Source organism: Panthera tigris, chromosome B4, assembly GCF_018350195.1.
Source record: "Panthera tigris isolate Pti1 chromosome B4, P.tigris_Pti1_mat1.1, whole genome shotgun sequence".
NCBI classification, from domain to species: Eukaryota; Metazoa; Chordata; class Mammalia; order Carnivora; family Felidae; genus Panthera; species Panthera tigris.
Genome location: NC_056666.1, coordinates 37348090 through 37371799, shown reverse-complemented (window position 1 = coordinate 37371799; position 23710 = coordinate 37348090). Strand labels below are relative to the sequence as shown.

At 47.5% G+C, this 23710-nt stretch overlaps 1 protein-coding gene across 4 annotated transcripts in view; it reads left to right on the top strand.

The window, feature by feature from the left end:
• DDX11 (DEAD/H-box helicase 11) overlaps nt 1-23450 on the top strand; it is a 39893-nt gene extending 16443 nt beyond the window's left edge. The window contains exons 6-27 of one of the 4 annotated variants that reach the window (XM_042991550.1): nt 2972-3023; nt 3945-4052; nt 4285-4372; nt 4782-4987; nt 6803-6955; nt 7608-7654; nt 7990-8069; nt 8980-9024; nt 9138-9205; nt 10721-10759; nt 11026-11137; nt 11257-11388; nt 11887-11999; nt 19644-19716; nt 20023-20126; nt 20788-20937; nt 21235-21303; nt 21418-21518; nt 21940-22024; nt 22351-22429; nt 22590-22744; nt 22827-23450. In XM_042991550.1, the coding sequence (XP_042847484.1) occupies nt 2972-3023; nt 3945-4052; nt 4285-4372; nt 4782-4987; nt 6803-6955; nt 7608-7654; nt 7990-8069; nt 8980-9024; nt 9138-9205; nt 10721-10759; nt 11026-11137; nt 11257-11388; nt 11887-11999; nt 19644-19716; nt 20023-20126; nt 20788-20937; nt 21235-21303; nt 21418-21518; nt 21940-22024; nt 22351-22429; nt 22590-22744; nt 22827-22856 (2089 nt within the window). In that variant the 3' untranslated portion in view covers nt 22857-23450. Of the gene's footprint in view, nt 1-2971; nt 3024-3944; nt 4053-4284; nt 4373-4781; nt 4988-6802; nt 6956-7607; nt 7655-7989; nt 8070-8979; nt 9025-9137; nt 9206-10720; nt 10760-11025; nt 11138-11256; nt 11461-11886; nt 12000-19643; nt 19717-20022; nt 20127-20787; nt 20938-21234; nt 21304-21417; nt 21519-21939; nt 22025-22228; nt 22430-22589; nt 22745-22826 lie in introns of those variants that run through there. The other 3 variants (XM_042991551.1, XM_042991549.1, XR_006219750.1) reach the window with 3 other exon arrangements.
• Nucleotides 23451-23710: the final 260 nt, after the last annotated feature.

Below are 23710 nucleotides of genomic sequence, written 5' to 3'. Positions count from 1 at the left end.
GAAATCAAGAGTTGGACGCTTAACCAACTGAGCCACCCAGGCACCCCAATATTTTATTGTTTTTTTTTAAATGTTTTTTAAAATTTATTTTGAAAGAAAGAGTGTGAGTGGGGGAGGGGGAGGGAGAGGGAGAGAGAGAATCCCAAGGAGGCTCCGAGCTGTCAGCTCAGAGCCCAATGCGGGGCTCAAACTCACAAACTGTGAGACATGACCTGGGCTGAAATCAAGAGTCAGACACTCAACTGACTTAGCCACCCAGGTGCCCCAGTAGTTTATTGTTTTTGATGCCTTTATAAGTTAGACTTTTATTTCTTTTTCAGATAGTTTATTATTAGCGTACAGAAATGTACCTGATTTTTGTGTGTTGATCATGTGCCCTGCAGCTTCACTGAATTTATTAGTCCTAGCAGTTTTTTGGTGCTATCTTCAGGGTTTTTGTAAATAAAATCATGTCGTTTACTTCTTCCTTTCCAATTTGGATGCTTTTTATTTCTTTTTCTTGTCTGATTGGTCTGGCTATGACTTCCAGTATTATGTTGAATAGGAGTGGTGAGAGTGGGCAACTTTGTCTTTTTCCTTGTCTTGGTGCAAAAGCTTTCACTCTTTTACTGTTCAGATGTTAGCTGTGGGCTTGTAATAGATGGCCTTTATTATGTTGAGGTACATTCATTTGTACCTAATTGATTGAGAATTTTTATCATGAACAGGCGTTGGATTTTGTCATGTTTTTTTCTGTGTCTGTTGAGATGATTATGTGACTTTTATATATCATTCTATTTATTGATGTATCCCATTTACTGATTTGCATATGATGAGCCATCATATTTTAGGGATAAATCCCACTTGATCATGGAGTATGATCCTTTTAATATGCCATTTAGTTCAGTTTGTTAGTGTTTTGTTGAGAATTTTTGCATCTGTATTCATCAGGGAAATATGCTAGCCTGTAGTTTCCTGTGTTTGTAGTGTTCTTACCTGGCTTTGGTATCAGGGTAATGGTGGTCTCATAAAATGAGTTTGGGAGTGTTCCCTCCTCTTCAGTATTTTGGAAGAGGTTGAGAAGGGTTGGCATTATTTCTTTAAATATTTGGTAGAATTTGCCTATGAAATCATCTAGTCCTGGGCTTTTCAGTTTGTTAGTGTTTTGTTGAGAATTTTTGCATCTGTATTCATCAGGGAAATATGCTAGCCTGTAGTTTCCTGTGTTTGTAGTGTTCTTACCTGGCTTTGGTATCAGGGTAATGGTGGTCTCATAAAATGAGTTTGGGAGTGTTCCCTCCTCTTCAGTATTTTGGAAGAGGTTGAGAAGGGTTGGCATTATTTCTTTAAATATTTGGTAGAATTTGCCTATGGAATCATCTAGTCCTGGGCTTTTCCTTTGGTGCTCAGAGGCCTGCCCCTAAGCACAGATTTCGGGATCTGGATTAGAACCAAAACTTTTGACCCTGCCCAGGGCTGAGATGTCCAGACCTCTTTATGCATCCTATCTCGAAGAGATAAGGGCAGAGAGGCTCTGTAAACCCTTTGCCACCTGCCTCCAAGACTGCTTGCCCACTCCTGTACTTCTCCTCAAGAGGCCCCTGGGAACAAGAGAAAGAACTTGAGTGGAGTTCGTGAATATTAGAGAAAGTGCTACTTAGGGTCTGGGCCTGAGCCAGTAATCCTGCAGATTTCTACAGCTTCCAGTGCCCTGGCATTTCAAGAGACATGAGCCTCTCTGAGAACACAACTCATTCTGAATATAAAATTTTTGTTCTTCATTTCTTCACATGTCCAGCTTCTTACTAGATTTGGTTGAGTTTGCTTACTGTGTGATTTAAATCAAGGCCTTTCAGACAAAGCTGACTGAACAATTATTGATTTATTTATTGACCAGGAAGGCAACCCTATAACTCCTCTTCTAATCCCCCAAAGCAATTAGCATTTCTGCTTTTTTTTTTTAAATAAAATTTGCCAGGTGAGTAAAAAGAATCCCAGTGATGGCCCTGTAGGTAGAGTGTGTCTGTGAAAGATTTTGTGTTTTCTGAGGAACCTAGACTAATAATGTTGACCAAACATTCAGCCTTGTAATGCAGGATTTACCTCCCCACCAGTCTGCCAGTGCACATGGGCTCTTCATTCATTGCTGGGAATGGTAGACTGAGGTGCTGGCGAGAGAAGAGATTTATCTGGTTCTGAGTGACAGCATCTTTTATTCAGTCAGTCAGCAGTCAGTTGTGACTTCCCTCAGGAAATGTGCGTGGAATTCCTGCTGTGTGCCAAGGCCTTGGTGGGACCCCTGGCATTCACAGAAGCTAGATACTCCCAGGTCCTGCCCGTGGACGTGACAGTCTGGAGGGGGAAACAGACCAAGAATAAGTTATTTTGAATGAGGTGCAGGGGGGCCATGGCAGTGTGTCAGAGGCCAGCCAAGCCTATGGGGGAGGTTGGAGAAGGCTGAACAGAAGAGACAATGTTTATATGGGGATCTCAAGGTTGACAGTTGGCTAGGTAAAAGAGGAGGTGAAGGGAGAGAGCATTCCAGGCAAAGAGAACAGCATGTCCAAGGCTCTGAGGTGGCAAGGAGCAAAGTTCTGTGGGGAACTGAGAGAATTCCAGTTTTCTGGAGGGTGGACAATGAGGACAGAGTAGCCTTTGATGAGGGACAAGTCAGACACTGAACCTAGGCTTCGGGCATACTGTGCCCCTTTCTCATTTCCCTCCTGAGCGGCAGTAGGAGGATGGGGTTGGTGTTAGCCTGGGGGTGTCTCTCTGACTGAGCGAATGAGCACCTGCTCATTGGTGGAACCTGGTTGTTGGAATGGTCTGTCTCCCTTTGGCTGAGGGCTCCAACCCCAGCAATGCTGGCCTCCATGTGGGGAACAGCTTACTTGTTTAGCTAGTTCCCATACATGGCACATGCTCGGTACAGTGCATCTCAGTTGACCTGAGTCCCCAGGGAAGACTGTTCCGTGTTATTTTTCTCTCTCAGAGTGGACGAGGAGGAGGAGGAGGAGGACCTGGAGGAAGAACACGTAACTAAGGTAAGACATCGTGTCCTGGGTATTCTGGGATTGGTCCCCAGTCCAGGGCTGTATCCCCCTAGCTGCTTCTCACTCTCCTGGGGTTCCCCAGACCCAGACCTTGGTGTCGGTGCTTACTTGGCCAGATGGGCTAGGCACCCAGAGGAAAGGCCTCTCCTGGCAGTGAAGCCTGGGCTTGTGTGCCCCAGGGCATCCAGGAGCTGCCGTTCTGGGCCACGGACCAGTGGTATCTCTCTGGGGAAAGGGGGGGCGGCAGGCCAGAGCAAGAGCACCCTGCCCTTTGGCTCCCTCTTCTCTGGTTTGTATTTTCGTTGGCATGGAGTTCTGTGAGGTACATATGATTCTGACGCCTCTCATGTTTAAAATCATTTGGTTTCATTTGTGTAAGACTCTTGTTTTCTCCGTTAAAAGTAGATATTTTGCTTCTATTTTTCTCTTCTTTTGTCGCTGTTCTCCATCTCAGAGGAGCACAGAGAGAGTTTAGCTCAGTGCCCCCCTGCCTTACTGCCCGCCTGTCTTCCAAGCCCTTTGGGAGGTGTGTGTGGACAGCTCACCCCCCAACACACTCCCCAGAATCTACTCTTTCCCATTTGGGAACCACAGCTCAGGGAGGCGGCCTGTCCTGAGATGAACAAGCCCTGTAAAGTGGCTGGATTAGCGGCTGAGCAGGACTGATGGGAGGCGCTCCATGTCGTGGGTGTTCTCATGACCTTCTGGAGCTGAGGGGATGGTGGGGACTGCCCCGGCCCTGTGTTAACTGAGATCTGCTGTGGGACAGAGTCCCCTTGCTTTAGGTTTGTGTATTTGTGGCCACTCTCCCCAGTCCCTCAGCCTATTAGGCCATGTATTCCTTGATGTGCAGACAATATTTGGAGAAATTGTGGTCTCCTCTTTGAAATACCCCGCTTTTTCTCGGAGCAGATTTACTACTGCAGTCGGACGCACTCCCAGCTGGCCCAGTTTGTACACGAGGTGCAGAGAAGCCCCTTTGGCAAGGACACCCGGCTTGTCTCCCTTGGCTCTCGGCAGGTAAACAGAGGCAGTGGGTCTTGGCTCAAGTGCCGACCTGCTCCCTTCCCTGGGCCTTCGTCTTCTTCAGAGAAGAATTCTTCTTAGAAGAATTGTGGGTCCGAGGCAGGCCGAGCAGTGGGAGGATCGGCCTCTTCCGGTCCTTGGGGGGCTAGGCAGGCTCTGGAGGGTTGCTGTGTATCACATAGCCGGGACCATTGTGTTGACTTTTTCTTTATCCTCTGTCTCCTAGAATCTTTGTATAAATGAAGATGTGAAAAACCTAGGTTCTGCGCAGCTTATCAATGACCGCTGCATGGAGATGCAGAGAAGTAAACACGGTAGCCGCCAGCACCCTGGAGCTGTGCAGCAAAGAGCTCTGGGACTGTCGTGTAGCCTCAGGCAGTACTGGGAAGGGGTCGGGAGTGGGGCAGAAGTGGACAAGGATGTGGGAAATAGTGTCTTAAATGGCAGTGACGGCAGAGCAGACGGCCGGGTCCTTCCTAAAGACCATCTCCTTGGGAAAGGGCGTTTTGCTTTTTGGGTCAGTGTCTAGTTCAGAACCCTGGCTCTGAGATGATTTTACTGGCTTTTTCTAGCGAACACCAAATAAAATACCAGAATGGTGTGCTGAGTACCGAGAAGTACTGGGAAGGGTTTATCAGACCCCACCCTATGGAATTGGGCTCCTGACCCCATGGACACTTACCATTCTTTCTGCCTTTGCCCCCTTGTGCCTGTGCCCCTCAGAGAAGAGCAGAGCTGAGGATGAGAAGCCCAAGAGGAGAAGGCAGGAGCACCAGGCCGCATGCCCCTTCTACAGCTATGAGCAGCTGCAGCTCCTCCGAGACGAGGTCCTGGTGGGGGTGAAGGACATCGAGCAGCTGGTGTCCCTGGGGAAGGAGGCTCGGGCCTGTCCCTATTACGGGAGCCGGTTTGCCATTCCAGCAGCCCAGGTGAAGACCCTGGAGGGTTGGGCAGTCACTCTTGGCTCTAACTGTGGCCTCATCCCCAAGGAGTTTCCTCATTCCTCTTAATTTGGGAGGATGTCACTGGCCATGGTTGGACTGACCAACACACTGCACACCAGTGACCTGTCACCCACACGCCTGGTGCGTAGGGTCAGAGGCGGCCCCAGGTGCCTTGTGGCTCTGGGTTGCAGGAATAGTTGGCATTATTGGGGACAGCAGATAAAAGCCAGGAAGGGAGGGGCGCCTGGATGGCTCAGTCGGTTGAGCGTCTGACTTCAGCTCAGGTCACGTTCTTGCGGTCCGTGAGTTCGAGTCCCGCGTCGGGCTTGGGCTGATGGCTCAGAGCCTGGAGCCTGCTTCTGATTCTGTGTCTCCCTCTCTCTCTGCGCCTCCCCTGTTCATGCTCTGTCTCTGTCTCAAAAATAAATAAATGTTAAAAAAAAAAAGAGCCAGGAAGGGGTGTGCAGTCCTAGTGAAAACACAGAGTTGGGGGCGAAAGCTGAGGGGATGAAGTAAAGGTGCTGCACCAGAAACGTGTTCCCAGATGGCCTTTCAGAGGAACCTACCCACCAGTGTGTGAGAAGACAGTCTTCTCTAGACTTGCCACATTTGGTGTCATCTTTAAACAGAAAAACTGCCGGTTTGCCAGATCAAAAATACCATAGTTATTTGGTATGATTTTACTGTCTAATTGCCACTTCTTAATTTGAATGACTTTTGGAAATAGGGTTTCGATTATGGAGACTTCCATATAAGAAAGAAGAGATTAGGTAGGTTTTCAGTGATTCAGGGAACATGAGTAATAATTTTACAAGGCAGTTAAGTGCCCATTAATATACTACGTTGAACCGTGTTGCGGGGGTGCTCAGAATTAAATTCCAGAATCCTCCCAGCCCTCAGCATTGTTGCATGCCGTGCCTGGGTCTGTTTGCCACATTGCAAGATTAGTGCCATAGATACCTGTGTGCAAATATAGTAAGATGTCCTGAGATTTTCATGATCTTAACTTTTTGAGATACTTTTCACCTCATTTTTGCTTTGTAGTATCCTACTAAAAAAGCAAAGGCAAGTATTATCCATATGTTCTCATATCCATATGAGGACACAGGCCCAGAAAGGTTAAGTGATTTATCTGTTTTCTCTTAGTGGGTGAGTAATGGAGCCAGTGTTAAAGCTGGGCCTTAAGTTTCTAGTTTTCTGGATTTTCACTCTATCAGTATTCTTTTAACTGTAAAATCATCATCACAGAGAGCACCTAAAAATTCATGGAATGCTTTTATTTTTGTTTACCCTCCACCCCTTAGCCCTTATTTGAGATAGAGTTTATCATTTTGCAGATGAAGAAATTGAGGCGCAGAAAGATTAAGTCATTCTTCCAGAGTCATTTAGCTGGGAAATAACAGCTCCAAGACCAGAACCCAGGGCTACCTACTAGTACACCACTGGTTTTCACAGTGTTTTGAGGAACCTTGGGTGCCTCAGGGGCTACCTCGGGGGTATGGATAAGGCTAAGCAGGGGTTCCACGCTTCTCTCTACTCCCCTCTGCCCACTGCCACTCTTGGTTCAGTCAGATTCAGATTGGCCCCAGTTATGTCTGTTTCATATTTCATGTTCCACATAAAACCTGAAGAGGGGGTCTGTTGCTAAAAGCACAGGGCTTTGCTAGAGCTTTCACTCTTGAATGCCCCTACACGTATTCTGGTTGGGAAATGAAACCACTCACACCAGGAGCTTAGAGCAGGTGGGGCTGCTGTGGCAAGGAGCCCAGCCCTGCTCAGGTGGCCACCCCCTCCTCCCAGCTCGTGGTGCTGCCCTACCAGATGCTGCTGCACGGGGCCACCCGCCAGGCCGCGGGGATCCGGCTGCAGGGACAGGTGGTGGTCATTGACGAGGCTCACAACCTGATCGACACCATCACAGGCATCTACAGTGCAGAGGTCAGCGGTTCCCAGGTGGGTCGGCCTCTCCCTTCTTGGGCCAGTGCCTGCTGTGGGGAAGAAGGATGTGGATCATCTCTCCAAGTGCCTAGACCTGGAATTCGTCTGGCAATGGCGTGGGGAAGGGTGCGCTGAGTCAAGGCAGTGGCCTCATCAGGGGCGGACTGGCTAGAACTACGGGGACCCAGATCTTAGAAATGCTGGCACCCGGCGCAGACAAGGTGACTCATTTCCTTGTTCCTCACTGGCGTATGTCATCCTGAGTCCCTCCAGCCCAGGGTGGTACCAGCCAGTTCTCTATAACCCAGGACAGTGGGGTGAGGGAAGCAGGGTCCTCACATGGTTGGACATCATTATTGTTGCTTTGAGGGGTTCTCAGTATTTCTGAAAGCCACTATTTATCGATTATCTCCTCTGTGCCATGCAGCATACACAGTATTGTGAAACCCCACGCTGCCTCTGTGCAGGCTGGTATTCCTAGTTAACGTTGAGAACTCTTGAAATTCAGGGGGGCATAAGCAGTGTGCTGCTCTCTTCACCTTGGTTGTTTCCCATGAGGTGTCCTGGCTAGCATCTTCTAGGCATGATCTAAGATATCATTGGCACAGCCCTAGGCTGCTTGCTCAGAGCCTGGGCCACCTTCACACCTGTTCTCTGTTCTCTCCAGTTCTGCCAGGCCCATTCCCAGTTGCTCCAGTATATGGAACGATATGGGTAAGACACTGCCTCCTGAGGGGGAAGGGAAATCCTGCTCAGTCTCTGGGAGAAGCAATTGGGTCTCCATCTCTGGCCCAGGCACCACACCAAGTGGGCCAGGGTGCTGTTTACCTCCTGTTTGTGGTGGTGTGTACCCCACATAGGCCGAGGGTGCTTGGGACACAACAGCTGGCTGTGAGGGCCTTGGGCCATGGCCATCCTTTTTCTCTGGGACCATATTTGTCACTGTGGTCTACCTTGAAAGACTGGACAGAAACGCCACAACTTGGGGCATTTGGAAGGGAAGCAGCTTGGGGAGTGCTACCACTTGATGTCCGTTGGTGTCTCCTCAGGAAGCGTCTGAAGGCCAAGAACTTGATGTACATCAAACAGCTCCTGTATCTGTTGGAGCAGTTTGTGACTGTGTTGGGAGGTAAGGAGCACTATGCCCACCCCAGCCCCTGGCCTGCTAAGCTTGCTGCAGTCCCTTCTCTGGATGCCAGTCAGGACACCTGGGATTTCTGTGTCCTCAAGAATTGTCTTGGCCATTGATTTAGAAGATTCTTATTTTTCATAGCTTTGTTGAATTGTCTGACCGTAGATCCTTTTTTGGTTTCTAGTTTATATTTCCCTGAGTCCTTCTTTTTATTTTGCCAGACCTTACTTCTCAGGTAGTAATAACAGCATAGTGTAATAGAAACGGGTGACGTTACTTTGGAGTGCTCCTGTGAGGAGAGCTGCACAGGCACGCTCACTGTTGTTGACAGAGGAGTCAACTAAAGCTCAGAGATGTGACCTGCCTCTGCTTCATGAACCTAGTAGGAGAGACTAGAGGCTTCCGGCTCTAGGTTTCATACTGCTTTGCACAATTCTGTGTCACCTACCCTTTCCTTTACTATATATATGGCTGTCATTTGAAGGCTTTCATAGAAGCCAAAGTTCTGGAAAACCAGTGGGGTGTTCCACTGGAGGGATTTTGTCTAATGTCGGTGTTCCTCCCTTCCACCTCTGCCTTGCCACTGGCCACTGTGCAGCCTGGACAACTCTTTGTACCTGCGTAAAGTGGGTGGTCCCTTGGCCCCAGCCTCCTTGGAGGAGGTGTGGAAAGAATGAGATAACAAGGCTTTGGGCTCCATATGCAAACGTGGGTTAGATTTTGAGGCTTCCTAGAGCTTCCCACCCTCTCAGTGGGTTCTTTGGGTACCATAAATGGCAAAAAACCTGTTTACATGTGAATGCTCTTATTTGATGAGTACATCAAATAGTGTACACACAAAATGTGTGAGAGGATGGGGGTGGGGGGCAGAGGATCCCCATCCTGACCTGCTTGAATTCTGTTTTAGGAAACATTAAGCAAAATCCCAACACACAGAGCCTTTCGCAAACAGGTAAGAGGGCGGCCTTCAGAGACTCAGAGATGGTCTGAGCCGTTTCTGAGCTCACCTCTGGGCCTGTGGTCTTCAGAGCAAGGATTCCAAGGCCCTTCTTTGTTTATCCTTAGGGACAGAGCTGAAGACCATCAATGACTTTCTCTTTCAGAGCCAGATCGACAACATCAACTTGTTCAAGGTAGAGGTTCTCCCCCTTCTGTGTCAGCGCCCAGTTTCCTTATCCTTAACCGCCACCTGCGAGCAGAGCACTGTGTTAAGACTGGAAGGAATAAAAAGTAAATTTCTTCTGTTGTGAGTCAGTCTAGAAGTCTGAGGATCTACAGCATAGATGTTTGTAATTAACCCTTAAAGTGTCAGCAAGAAAAAAATCTTCAATCCAGAGTGAAGGGTCCTAGGGATTGGTGAGAAAAGGTGCCTTTCATTTACCATGTAAGCACAGATAGAAACTCCCAGGTCCTTAACCTCATTCCATCTTTCTTCTGGCCCAGTCTTTGCCCTGGACTAGAAAGAGCAGGTCAGCTTTGTGAGCACCATCCTGCTATTGGGCTGAGGTGGCTGAGAACACTCCCAGGGCCACTCTGTGTGACCCGCCCCCATCCTTGCACACCAGCCGCAGGTGTCTGCCTGCTCCAGACCTACTGTTCGGGGTACTGCTGCCATCACTTGACTCACAACTTAGCGATTCCAAATTACTAAAAATACAGAGCACTTGCTGTGTCCAAGGCAGTGCACCAGGTTCTGGGACCCCACGGTAGGAGGTACCATCACCATTCAGAAGCAGAGGAAACCAGGGCTGGGTGAGGTTTCCCCAGGACGACATGTACTAGCCATACATGAGTGAGCAAATGGTGCCTGGTGTGGGAGGCAGCATGTGAGCCCCGGCTTGGCCTTGAGACCCTGCTTGCTTCCCTCCTGCCTTCCCATTTTTCTTTAAACCAGCTTACCTGTTTTGATCACGGTCACTGCCATTACCCCATCTGACCGGTTGAGGCCATTTTGATGCCTTTCTTCTCCCTTTGGGTCCTGCATCCAAACAGTTGCCGGGCCTCAGAGCTGGAAGGAGCACTCGAACTCCCACTGCTTTTCCATTCCCACAGCTGCCACTTCAGGGCCGGCTCGTTTCCTCTCGCCTCCTTTCCGCTCTTCCTGGCTTCACTCTCTGTCCCTTCTCAAATCTTTCCTACACTGTCATCTGGTGAGTCCTCACTGGAAGATAGTGCCCTTTTTAGAAATCTTCAAAGGCTTCAACTCCCTGTCTTCCTTTCCAAGCTGCACATGTTGTACACACTGGAGGGCCCCCGAACAAGCCCCAAGCTTTATCCTCTCTGTGCCTTTGCTCGTATGTGTTTTTTTAAACTCTTAATCTTTTCAGGGTTCATCTTAGGTGCTGTCATACTGAAGGAGAGCACAGAAGACCTGTCACCAGGAACCTTTAGAGAGGGTTGGGGCTATGCAGACGTTAGTGAGGAGGCCATGTGCATGAAGGTTGCTCTTGTGGGAGAGCGCCGTGTTGTATGTGGGGGTGGTGGGAGAGGAGTGACCTCAGAAAGGAGGTTGACCCGGTTGGCCACAAGGAGGCTGGGTTCCTCAGGAGCTGTCAATGAATCATGCTCCCTGGGGTTTTGGAAGGTGGTGTTGTTTTTTTTTTTCCAGCCTAATTGTTGCATGTGCCTGCGGTGGTTTGCTTTTGCAGGTGCGGCGCTACTGTGAAAAGAGCATGGTCAGCAGAAAGGTACAGCCTCTCTTCCTGGGTCTGGCCAGGCTCCACAGCACCCCACCTCCTGCCCTCCCAGTACCTTGCTCTCCCCTGCCTTTTGGAGCCCCAAGTCACCCCTGCTCCCTTCTTACTGCAGGCCTGCTTGCTGTGTCGGGTGGGGGTGCCAAGATGCCTTGTGTTGGGGGGCAAGTTGTGGGCTATGTGGGGTGCAGCAGAACCTCCAGCCTGGGCTCCCACTGCTGCACCCTCATTCCTCCCTGTGCTTTCTCTCCCCGTCCCAGCTCTTTGGCTTCACAGAAAGGTATGGCACGGTCCTTGCATCCTCCAGGGAGCAGTCCAGACTGGCTGGGTTCCAGCACTTCCTACAGAGCCTGCAGCCCGCATTGACCGAGAGTGAGTCAAGAGGGGGAGACAGGGCTGCAGGTGGGGGCCAAGAATATCCATCCCTCACGTGTGGACTCCTCTCCTGCCTCATCTGTGGTCCCAGACCGTCTTCCTTCTGCTCTGTGCAGCTCCCGTGCCCCACGGAGATGAGGGAGAGGCCAGGGTGCCACAGTCTGCTTCCCCGCTGATGCACATCGAAGGCTTCCTTGCAGCCCTCACCACTGCCAACCAGGATGGCAGGGTCATCCTGAACCGCCAAGGTAGTCCAAGGAGGAATCAGCATGGAGCCGGGAAACCAAAGCATGAAAAGATTCTACCTTGCACCTCTCTGGGTTAGGACGAGGAGACAGGGTGGTGAAAACTGGTCCTCTGTAGCCTGGGTGGGCTGGTGTAGGTGCGGTGAGGAGGGATGTGAGGCACTGGGGAGGCTGGCATCTCACGCCAGGTTATGAGAGAAGTTGTATAGCCTACTGGTTACAGGTATGTGAGTTTTGGTTTGAGTCTTGATTCCGTCACCTCCAAGCTGTGTCTATCACTCTGAACCTCAGTCTTCATGTGCAAAAGGAGCTGGTAGTGCTGTCTGCCTTGGGCTTGTCCTGTACTTTGAATGGAATCTAATCAAAAGGGAAAGTGGTATCTCTAGTGGCTCCTTCATGGACACAACTGAGCTCCCATTTGCCTCAGACTCATGGAAGTCTTTGTTCGGCCTGCCTGCAAACCACCCCCTCCTTCCCCAGCTGGCTCTGTCTTTTTTTCAGGAAGTCTTAGTCAGAGCAGCCTCAAATTCCTGCTCCTGAATCCAGCTGTGCACTTTGCCCAAGTGGTGAAGGAATGCCGGGCAGTGGTCATCGCAGGCGGCACCATGCAGCCGGTAAGGGAACCAGACCCAGCCTCTTGTGGCCCGAGTGCTGGGATGGGACAGGGACAGGGGGAAGAGGCGCTGTCCAGTGGGCCCCCAAACCAGAAAGGGGTCAGCTTGAACAGGCCAAGCAGCATCCACCAGGTGGCATTGCTGTGCTGTCTCATGCCTGGGTCTTTAGCCTGGGGCAGGGGTGGAGTGGGCAGTGGGGGTGGAGGGAGGCACATGGCTGGTGATTTGGTGCTTTTGTAGGCTAGGTACTGCACTTCTCCCAAAGATAGCCGTTCTGGAATTTCAGGCCCCCATTTTAGTGCCATTCGCTCCTTATACCCACCATAGATACGACCTTTCCTTTCTTTTATAAATTTATATACACACACATGTATTTAGGAAAGTATTATGTTTTCGTTGTAGAAAGCAGAGACCAGCAAAAGCAGGAAAAAAAAATAGATGATAATTCCACCAGCGAAAGATTTTATTTTAGTGTATATCATTATACTAGTCTTTGTGTGCATAATTTTTACAAATATACATACATATTTTAAAAACAAAAATCTGTATCTCTACATGCTGTTGCTGTGATTTGCTTTTTTCACTCAGCAACAAATGTCATAGACATTTTTCCTTGTCAGCAGTATGTATTTATTCTACCATGCTCTGGCTGTGTTTTTTTCTGTTACATGAATATGTTATATCTTATAGAACTACTCTTCTTTTGTTAGATATTTAGGTGATTTCCAGTCTTTCTCTGTTTTAAGCAACACAGTGGCAAACAGAACCACGTCTCTGCACAGCAGTTCTGTCCTTAAGGTACACCTAGCCCAGGACTTTGGTGGAAGGCTCCTCAGTGCCCACGCAGTCATTCGTTTCTAACCTCAGCCGCTAGAATCCCCCATTGCTTTATTAGTTTCCAACTTTTTTTTCTTTTCTATAGACTTGTATATTTTTGTTCATGTATTAAAGGCATCTATAGTCATTGCTGCTTTCAATGCCCAGGTGTCTCAGACTTGGCCTGTCAGAGCCCGACGTGTTGCCTCTGGTCCTTGATGAGGCCCCACTAGCTTTGGGATGCTTTCTTGCTTTCTGGCAAGATGAAACATCCCAGCCACCTTATGCCTTCTTTATCCCATATCTGGGATCATTCATTTTTCTAAGATAACCTGGTTTCTTTTATTGGGGATTGGTGTTTAAAAACCAATATCTGGGTATCGGGGTGTTTGTGGTACTCCTGGATTATAAATGTTTTTAGGCCCTCTTGTAGACTGGGGAAAATGGTTTTAAAAAACCATGAGTCCATATTGATATTTCTAAATGAACATCAGTCAGTTATTTGACCTTACACTGTATGTCTTTTCTCTTGAGCTGAATGTTTGGTTTATTACATTGACATAACTACTTATTTGCTATGTCCCATAATATACTTAAGATATACTAAAATAGTTTCATATACAGTATTATTCTAACAATAAACTATTGATGAAAATTTCATTTCTTTGCATTTATTTTTCGCCCTTAGGTATATCCTACTAAGGATGTATGGTCACTAAGGATCTGAAGTCATTTGAAGTCAGGCATTGCTTTGTGTGCTTATGTTGTGAATGTGACAGAGAGTTAGGCTTTCTTTGTTGCCATGTGTTTTCAGTTTTAGAGTTTGATTTTTCATTTTAGACATATATATATATATATTTTTTTTTTAATGTTTATTTTTGAGAGAGAGACAGAATGCAAGTGGGTTAGGGGCAGAGAGAGAGACACACACAGAATCCGAAGCAGGCTCCAGGCTCTGAGCTGTCAGCACAGAGCCCGACGCTGGGCTCGAACTCATGAGCTGTGAGATGATGTCCTGAGCCAAAGTTGGACGCTCAACCAACTGAGCCACCCAGGTGCCCCTAGACTTAATTATATTTTTAAAATAAGTAAACACCTGTATGGTTCAAAAGTCAAAACTGCATGGAAGATACATTCAGGGGCTCCTGGGTGGCTCAGTTGGCTAAGCATCTGACTTCTGCTCAGGTCATGATCTCATGGTCCATGGGTTTGAGCCCCACATTAGGCTCTGTGCTGACAGCTCACAGCCTGGAGCCTGCTTCAGATTCTGTGTCTCCCTCTCTTGCTGCCCCTCCCCAGCTCATGTTCTGTCTCTTTCTCTCTCAAATATAAACAAACATTAAAAAAAAAAAAGATGCATTCAGGAAGTCTTACTTCCATCCATTTCCAGCCTGTTCCCCATGCCCATAGGTTATCATTTTTCTTACTCCTAGTCTGTCCTTCTATGCTTTCATTTTATTTTTCTCCAGAAACAAGCAAATATATATACTTACTTTTTCCTTTCCTTTGTCTTTTACATCAAAGCATAACTGGTTTTTAGTCACCAGTGTGTTGTGGCACGCCATTCAGTAGCCAGCGCCATCTGTGCGCCTCTTGCTGGCTCGGAGCTCTGCGCTGGCAGGATCCAGTGTGATGCTTTCAGCTGACCCCTCCTGAAGGGGATCACTGCACAGGAAGTATCCTTGTGCATGGGTTGGTTTGTGGAGCTGTATGCTCAGAGGGGACTCCTAGGTAGGGGGGCTGCCAGGTTGAAAGATAAAAATACATCTGATTTATTAAATATTGCCATGTTCCCCCCCAGCTGGAGCTGTACTGTTCTCTCTTCCACCAGCACTGTGTATATGTGCCTACAGAGGGATACGCTTTGGGATTTTTGCCAATTCAATAGGTGAAAACCCTGGAACTCTTTTTTTTTTTTTTAATTTTTTAATTAATTAATTATTTTAATTTACATCCAACTTAGCATATAGTGCAACAGTGATTTCAGGTGTAGATTCCTTAGTGCCCCTTACCCATTTAGCCCATCCCCCCTCCCAAAACCCCTCCAGTAACCCTCTGTTTGTTCTCCATATTTAAGAGTCTCTTATGTTTTTGTCTCCCTCCCTGTTTTTATATTATTTTTGCTACCCTTCCCTTATGTTCACCTGTTTTGTATCTTAAAATCTTCATATGAGTGAAGTCAGATGATATTTGTCTTTCTCTGACTAATTTCGCTTAGCATAATACCCTCTAGTTCTTTTTTTTTTTTTAATGTTTATTTTACTTATTTTTGAGAGACAGAGACAGCATGAGCAGGAGAGAGAGAGAGGGAGACCCAGAATCTGAAGCAGGCTCCAGGCTCTGAGCTGTCAGCACAGAGCCTGAGGCGGGGCTTGAACTCACGAGCTGTGAGATCATGACCTGAGCTAAAGTCAGACACTCAACCGACTGAGCCACCCAGGCGCCCCTAATACCCTCTAGTTCTATCCACATAGTTGTGAATGGCAAGATTTCATTCTTTTTGATTGCCGAGTAATACTCCATTGTATATATATACCACATCTATCCATTCATCCATCTATCCATTCATCCATCGATGGACACTTGGGCTCTTTCCATACTTTGGCTATTGTTGATAGTGCTGCTATAAACATGGGGGTGCATGTGCCCCTTTGAAACAGCATACCTGTATCCCTTGGATAAATACCTAGTAGTGCAATTGCTGGGTCATAGGCTAGTTCTATTTTTAATTTTTTGAGGAACCTCCATACTGTTTTCCAGAGGTGCTGCACCAGCTTGCATTCCCCCCAACAATGCAAAAGAGATCCTCTTTCTCTGCATCCTTGCCAACATCTATTGTTGCCTGCGTTGTTAATGTTAGCCATTCTGACAGGTGTATGGTGGTATCTCATTGTGGTTTTGATTTGTATTTCCCTGATGATAAGTGAAGTTGAGCATTTTTTCATGTGTCGGTTGGCCATCTGGATGTTTTCTTTGGAGAAGGTCTATTCATGTCTTTTGCCTATTTCTTCAATGGATTATTTATTTTTTGGATATTGAATTTGATAAGTTCTTTATAGATTTTGGATACTAACCCTTTATCTGATATGTTATTTGCAAATATCTTCTTTCATTCCATCCAGTTGCCTTTTAGTTTGCTGATTGTTTCCTTTGCTGTGCTGAAGCTTTTTATTTTGGTGAGGTCCCAATAGTTCATTTTTGCTTTTGTTTCCCTTTTCTCTGAAGACATGTTGAGTAAGAAGTTGCTGCGGCCAAGGTCAAAGAGGTTTTCGCCTGCTTTCTCCTTGAGGATTTTGATGGCTCCTGTCTTACATTTAGGTCTTTCATCTACTTTGAGTTTATTTCTGTGTATGGTGTAAGAAAGTGGTCTTGGTTCATTCTTCTGCATGATGCTGTCCAGTTTTGCCAAGACGATTTGAAGAGACTTTATTCCATTGGATATTCTTTCCTGCTTTGTCAAAGATTAGTTGGCCATGCATTTGTAGATCCATTTCTGGGTTCTCTATTCTGTTCATTGATCTGAGTGTCTGTTCCTGTGCCAGTACCATACTGTCTTTATGATTACAGCTTTGCAATACAATGTGAAGTCCGGATCGTGATGCCTCCTGCTTTGGTTTTCTTTTTCAAGATCGCTTTGGCTATTCGGGGTCTTTTCTGGTTCCACACAGATTTTAGGATTGTTTGTTCTAGCTCTGTGAAGAGTGGTGGTGTTATTTTGATAGGTATTGCATTGAATATGTAGATTGCTTTGGGTAGTATTGACATTTTAACAATATTTGTTCTTCCTATCCAGGAGCATGGAATCTTTTTCCATTTTTTTGTGTCTTCTTCCATTTCTTTCATAAGCTTTCTCTAGTTTTCAGTGTATAAATTTTTCACCTCTTTCGTTAGATTTATTCCTAGGTATTTTATGGTTTTTGGTGCAATTGTAAATGGTATTGATTCCTTGATTTCTCTTTCTGTTGCTTCATTGTTGGTGTATTGGAATGTAACTGATTTCTGTTCATTGATTTTATATCCTGCCACTTTGCTGAATTCTTGGATCAGTTCTAGCAATTTTTTGGTGAAATTTTGGGTTTTCCATATAGAGTATCATGTCATCTGCGAAGAGTGAGAGTTTGACTTCCTCCTAGCTGATTTGGATACCTTTATTTCTTTGTGTTGTCTGATTGCAGAGGCTAAGATTTCCACTACCATGTTGAATAACAGTGGTGATAGTGGACATCTCTGTCTTGTTCCTGACCTTAGGGGGAAAGCTCTCAGTTTTTCCCCACTGAGGAGGATATTAGCATTGGGTCTTTCATATATGGCTTTTATGATCTCAAGGTATAATCCTTCTATCCCTACTTTCTTAAGGGTTTTTATCAAGAAAGGATGCTGTATTTTGTCAAATGCTTTCTTTGCGTCTACTGAGAGGATCATATGGTTCTTGTCCTTTTCTTTTATTGATGTGATGCATCGCATTGATTGTTTTGCAGATATTGAACCAGCCCTGCATCCCACTTGGTCGTGGTGAATAATTTTTTTAATGTATTGTTGTAATGTATTGTTGGATCTGGTTGGCTAATATCTTATTGAGGATTTTCACATCCACGTTCATCAGGGAAATTGGTCTGTAGTTCTCCTTTTTAGTGGGGTCTGTGTCTAGTTTTGGAATCAAGGTAATGCTGGCTTCATAGAAAGAGTTTGGAAGTTTTCCTTCCATTTCTAGTTTTTGGAACAGCTTCAAGGGAATAGATTTTAACTCTTCCTTAAAGGTTTGGTAGAATTCCCCTGGAAAGCCATCTGGCCCTGGACTCTTGTTTTTTGGGAGATTTTTGATTACTACTTCGATTTCTTTACTGGTTATGGGTCTGTTCAAATTTCTATTTCTTTCTGTTTCAGTTTTGGTAGTTTATATGTTTCTAGGAATTTGTCCATTTCTTCCAGATTGCCCATTTTATTGGCATATGATTGCTCATAATATTCCCTTATTATTGTTTTTATTTCTGCTGTGTTGGTTGTGATCACTCCTCTTTCATTCTTGACTTTATTTATTTGGGTCCTTTTTCTTTTTGATCAAACTGACTAGTGGTTTATCAATTTTGTTAATTCTTTCAAAGAACCAGCTTCTGGTTTCATTGATCTGTTTTACTGTTTTTTTTTTTGGGGGGGCGGTTCAATAGCATTGATTTCTCCTCTAGTATTTATTATTTCCTGTCTTCTGCTGGTTTTAGAATTTATTTTTTCTTTTTCCAGCTCTTTAAGGTGTAATATTAGGTTGTGTATCTGAGACCTTTCTTCCTTCTTTAGGAAGGCCTGGATTGCTATATACTTCTCTCTTATGACCGCCTTTACTGCATCCCAAAGGTTTTGGGCTGTGGTGTTACCATTTTCATTGGCTTCCATGTACTTTTGAATTTCCTCTTTAACTTCTTGGTTAGCCCATTCACTCTTTAGTAGGATGTTCTTTAGTCTCCAAATATTTGTTATCTTTCCAAGTTTTTTCTTGTTGATTTCGAGTTTCATAGCGTTGTGGTCTGAAAATATGCACGGTATGATCTTGATCTTTTTGTACTTGTTGAGGGCTGATTTGTGTCCCAGTATGTGATCTATTCTGGAGAATGTTCCATGTGCACTTGAACAGAGTGTATATTCTGGTGCTTTAGGATGAAATGTTCTGAATATATCTATTAAGTCCATCTGGTCCAGTATGTCATTCAAAGCCATTGTTTCCTTGTTGATTTTTTGATTAGATGATCTGTCCATTGCTGTGAGTGGGGTGTTGAAGTCTCCTACTATTATGGTATTATTATCAATGAGTTTCTGTATGTTTGTGATTAATTGATTTATATATTTGGGTGCTTCCACATTTGGAACATAAATGTTTACAATTGTTAGATCTTGTTGGTGGATAGACCCCTTAATTATGATATAATGTCCTTCTTCATCTCTTGTTACAGTCTTTATTTTAAAGTCTAGATTGTCTGATATAAGTATGGCTACTCTGGCTTTCTTTTGTCAACCGTTAGCATGATAGATTGTTCTCCATCCCCTTACTTTCAATCTGAAGGTGTCTTTAGGTCTAAAGTGGGTCTCTTGTAAACAGCATATAGATGGATCTTGTTTTCTTATCCATTCTGTTATCCTGTGTCTTTTGATTGAAACATTTAGTCCATTGACGTTTAGTGTGAGTACTGAATAAACCCTGGAGCTCTTTAGAAATGCCAATACATGTTATCTTCCCTCTAGAGGTTCTTATTCAGTGGTGTGGGCTGGGGCCTGGCCATGTGTATTTTGTTTTGAATGCCCACTGGTGATCTTGTGGGCATGGGCTGGGGTAAGGTCCACTGTGCCCAGTTTACCAGATTCCCTTTGGTGTTTCCACAGTTTAATTTTTTTTTAATGTTTATTTTTTGAGAGAGAGAGAGAGAGAGAGAGCACGAGCATGAGCATGGGAGGGGCAGAGAGGGAGGGAGACACAGAATCTGAAGCAGGCTCCAGGCCCTGAGCTGTCAGTGCAGGGCCCCATGTGGGGCTTGAACCCACAAACTGCAAGATCATGACCTGAGCCGAAGTTGGATGCCCAACCGACTGAGCCACCCAGGTGTTCCTGGTATTTCCACAGTTTAAGTGAGACTGTCAACACTGGGTATCAGTAATTTTTTTTCCTTTTTGTTATCTGCCAATTTGTTATCTGCCTTACGTTTTACCTCTTTTTTCTGTTCCTATGTATTTGCTGCCTTCGAGCCCAGACTTCTGTCTTCCCCGGAGTGTTTCTCTCTGTCAAGGCCCCTGCCTGCTCAGGCCTGCGGGGAGCTCATGGAGCCTTGCTGTTGTGGTCTGCAGGTGTCTGACTTTCGGGAGCAGCTGCTGGCATGTGCTGGGGTAGAAGCTGAGCGAGTGGTGGAGTTTTCCTGTGGTGAGAATCCATGGCCAGGGTGGAATGGGCCATGTGTCACACTCTGGCAGCTTATTGTCACAGTTGAGGAGGCCACGAGGTGGGAGCTTCTCCCTTTGCCAGCTCTCCGGCGAGCTTACTTAGCCCTGTGCTTCTGCACTGTGTCCCTCCGCCTACGTGGGAGAGGTCTGAGTCCCGCCCACCTGCGCTGTGCAAGCAGGGCAGGTGGCAGAGTGTTGGAATTGTTCTCCTAGCATGGAAGACAAGGTTGCGGAATGCTCCTTCTGGACACTGCCTTGTAGAATAGCCCCTCCTCGGTCTCTGCAGGTCATGTGATCCCTCCAGACAACATCCTGCCCCTCGTCATCTGCAGCGGGCCCTCCAGCCAGCAGTTGGAGTTCACATACCAGAAGAGAGAACTGCCTCAGATGGTTCGTACCAGCCTGCTTGCCTTACCACAGCCTCTGCCAGGGCAGGAGAATAGTTTCTGGGGTGGTGGGTGCTCTGGCCAGTGCTTAGTGTCCAGGTGCTGGGGTCTTCCACCACAGAGCTGGCACAGAATGGCTGGTGTCCATCTAGATGCTTATCAGGGGAAGTCTGAGCGTTCCCCTCCCCTCACTCCCTGGATTGTTAAGTTTTCTTAAACCTCAAGGTGTTCCTTCAGGATGAAACTGATAAGGAAGCTGTTCATTTCCTTTGCTTCTCTTGCCATTTGGTTGCATCAGTCCCCACCTTGGGCAGGGATGCAGGTGTCAGGAGCTTGTCACTAGAGGCTGCCTGGGGTTTTCATGGCGCAGTGGGCATTGGGAGTTGGAGCAGGGAGGACATGACACGCCAGCAGCAGGGTTATTAGCTCTGGAGTGCTGGCCTTGTGATGTGTGTGGTACACTCCCCAGAAGCATCAGCTGAGTGTGTGTGTGTGGTGAGAGGGTGGCACTTTCCTGTCTGTTGATTTCTGCCCGGGGCCCTCTGGGCCCACACTTCTCTTCCCCGATCGTAGTCACCCTTGGATCTGTGCTTGGTTTTGAGTCCCAAGGTTAGGAAGCATTGTTCGGATATGGCTTCAGGGAGGGCTCTGTCTTCTTTCCTTAGATGGATGAGACGGGTCGTATTCTCTATAACCTGTGCAATGTGGTCCCTGGAGGGGTGGTCTGTTTCTTCCCCTCCTATGAGTACCAACGCCAGGTCCATGCCCACTGGGATAAGAGTGGTCTGCTGGCCCGCCTGGCTGTCAGGAAAAAGGTGAGTGATCCCCTCATCTGGGACTCCCACTTGTGAGGTCAGTGGTACCCAGGGTTCCTGCTAGGATTTCTCATGCATGTCAGACCAGAATGTTAGGCTTACATATGGGCTTCTGTTAGTTAGTTACTTACTCCCACCACTTCTAACACCTCGTCACCTCCCACAGGATTTCTCTCTAGCCCCTTACTCTGTGGGGTTCTCTGGTTCCCAGTCTGGAAAATATAGGGCTGAGAGCAGACCCTGGGACCTATGCATTCTGAAACCTTTTCCTGGGAGACATTGTCTGTTCTCCTTCAGATATTTCAGGAACCCAAGAGAGCGAACCAGGTGGAGCAGGTGCTGCTGGAGTATTCCAGGTGCATTAAGGTGAGAGGTGTAACTGAGGCCTTGGGCCCAGAGAACATCTGGAGCTGGCAGCTGCAGATATTTTGGGTGGCATCCAAGCTCTGGCTCCACAGTTTGGGCTGTTGTCTCCTGCAGTGCTGTGGCCATGTGGGAGGCACGGTGACAGGTGCTCTGCTCCTCTCCGTGGTTGGAGGAAAGATGAGTGAAGGCATTAACTTCTCTGACGACCTTGGCCGGTAAGTTGTGGGTCTCTCGTCTCCTGGGCTCTGACACCGACCACCCCTCACTCCAAATAGCAGGGACCCTGCCTGGAAGCCAATGCCATCTGAGTCTGCACCCTGGCTGACTGCTCAGGTCACTCAGCTGTATGGGGAAGTGTTTTGGCCCTTTGCTTCCAGGTGGAAGTTAGGCTGATCATCAGGGTTCAATTCACGTGGCCTGCATTGGGTTTCTTAGCTGAGAAAATGCACTCGAGGTGGAGGTACAGGGTGGGGAGGGAGGGGCAGAGCCAGTGAGCACAGCTTGAGGGGGCAAAGGTGTGCTGGATATAGCAGCTGAGGACGCATGGTGAGGACCGGGTCCTATATTCTGGCCCTTGAAGATGTGATGGAGGCCTGACTGCCCACATGCCATGGCCTCATGTTCCCTCCATGCTAGGTGTGTAGTTATGGTAGGCATGCCCTACCCCAACATCAAGTCTCCAGAGCTACAAGAGAAGATGGCCTACCTGGATCAGACTCTTGTGAGTACCTTCAGCGTGCCAAAGGATGGGAGGAGACAGCTGGGGAGAAAGTTGTGTCGCCTCTAGGGCTGTGATACCAGGGCGGTACAGCTGCGACCTCCCCACTGCCCGCTGATGTGTGCCAGTGTTTCCTGCTTGCTCCAGGGGATGGGATGTACCTCCTTACCCTCTTGAGCTTCTCTGTGATCTCATCCGTTATATCAGCTGCTGGCATTGTGCCCATGAAGACTACTGTTCTTGCTCCAAAGCCTGGCAGTATAATTTTCTCAGAACACTAAGAAGGAGGCAAGAAGATACTGATAGATCATCTCCTCTGCCCTTCCCAGCCCAGAATCCCAGGTCAGCCCCCACCAGGGAAGGCTTTGGTGGAGAATCTGTGTATGAAGGCTGTCAACCAATCTATAGGTAGGCCGGGGACTGTTCCTGCGGATAGTGGTGATGGATGGTGGGAGAATGAGTTGACAGGGAAGAGGGATTTTACTGCTCTTTGGGGTTGGGGGGACACAATAGGCACCGTGGCGGAGGCTGGTTTAACCAAGAAACCCCAACCTCTGTTGCCATCTAGGCAGGGCCATCAGGCACCAGAAGGATTTTGCCAGCATAGTGCTCCTGGATCAGCGGTATGCCCGCCCACCTATCCTGGGAAAGCTGCCAGCCTGGATCCGAGACCGTGTAGAGGTCAAAGCCACCTTTGGCCCTGCCTTTGCTGCTATGAGGAAGGTCAGTCCTACCTTACCCTGCCCCCTGAGAGCCTCCCCACCCCTGAGATCTAGTGTCTCACTGCCTATGCCTGTCTCCCCAGTTTCACCGCGAGAGGCCTGGCCCCTCCTGATGGATGACCCACCACTGCCTGAGTGCCAGGCTCTTCCTTCACCCTGCCCACTTGAAGTGTTGGGGAGTGTGGGGAGCCAGCCTAAGAAGGTGATACCCAGGTGGAGACCAGACCAACCCCTTTCTGGAGTCAGTGGGCTGCCAGGACTGGGCACAGGTAGAAAAACCAGTAGGAGAAAAATCGAGTCGATCTGAAGAAACAGTGGGTCCTGGCCATCCTCTGGCCCACCCCGGGGCAGTTGTTCCCCTCCCTGTAATTGAATGTTTGTCCATTCAGCATGGCCCAGAGTCAAGCTTCCTGCCCTGTTCCACTGCACTATCTCTGGCCTTGCAGTCTCTCAGTGGCCACCTTCTCAGGCAGGCCCTCCTGCCTTTCCCCCCTTCTGGCTACAGTTAGCTGTTCTAGACCTTCACCCTCTCTTCAAAACTAAGAATGTTCCCTATTTCCAGCTTCCTGGTGCCCATAGGGCTCTTTCTGCACCCCTCAACCCTACCTTCTTTCTCTATGTTGTTAAGAACTGGGAAGGGGCACCTGGGTGGCTCAGTCAGCTAAGCATCTGACTTTGGCTCAGGTCATGATCTCGCAGTCCGTGAGTTCAAGCCCCATGTCAGGCTCTGTGCTGACAGCTCACAGTCTGGAGCCTGCTTCGGATTCTGTGTTTCCCTCTCTCTGCCCTTCCCCTGCTTATGATCTGTCTCAAAAATAAACAAACATTAAAAACAAACAAACTGGGAAGAGTGTCCTGGGCCTTTGTTTTTAAACCATAGGGCTGGTCCCTAACCTCTTCCACAGCATTTCTTGCTCCCTTGGCTTGGCTCCAGGTCTTCCTCCAAGTCAGTGGCACCTTCCCCCTC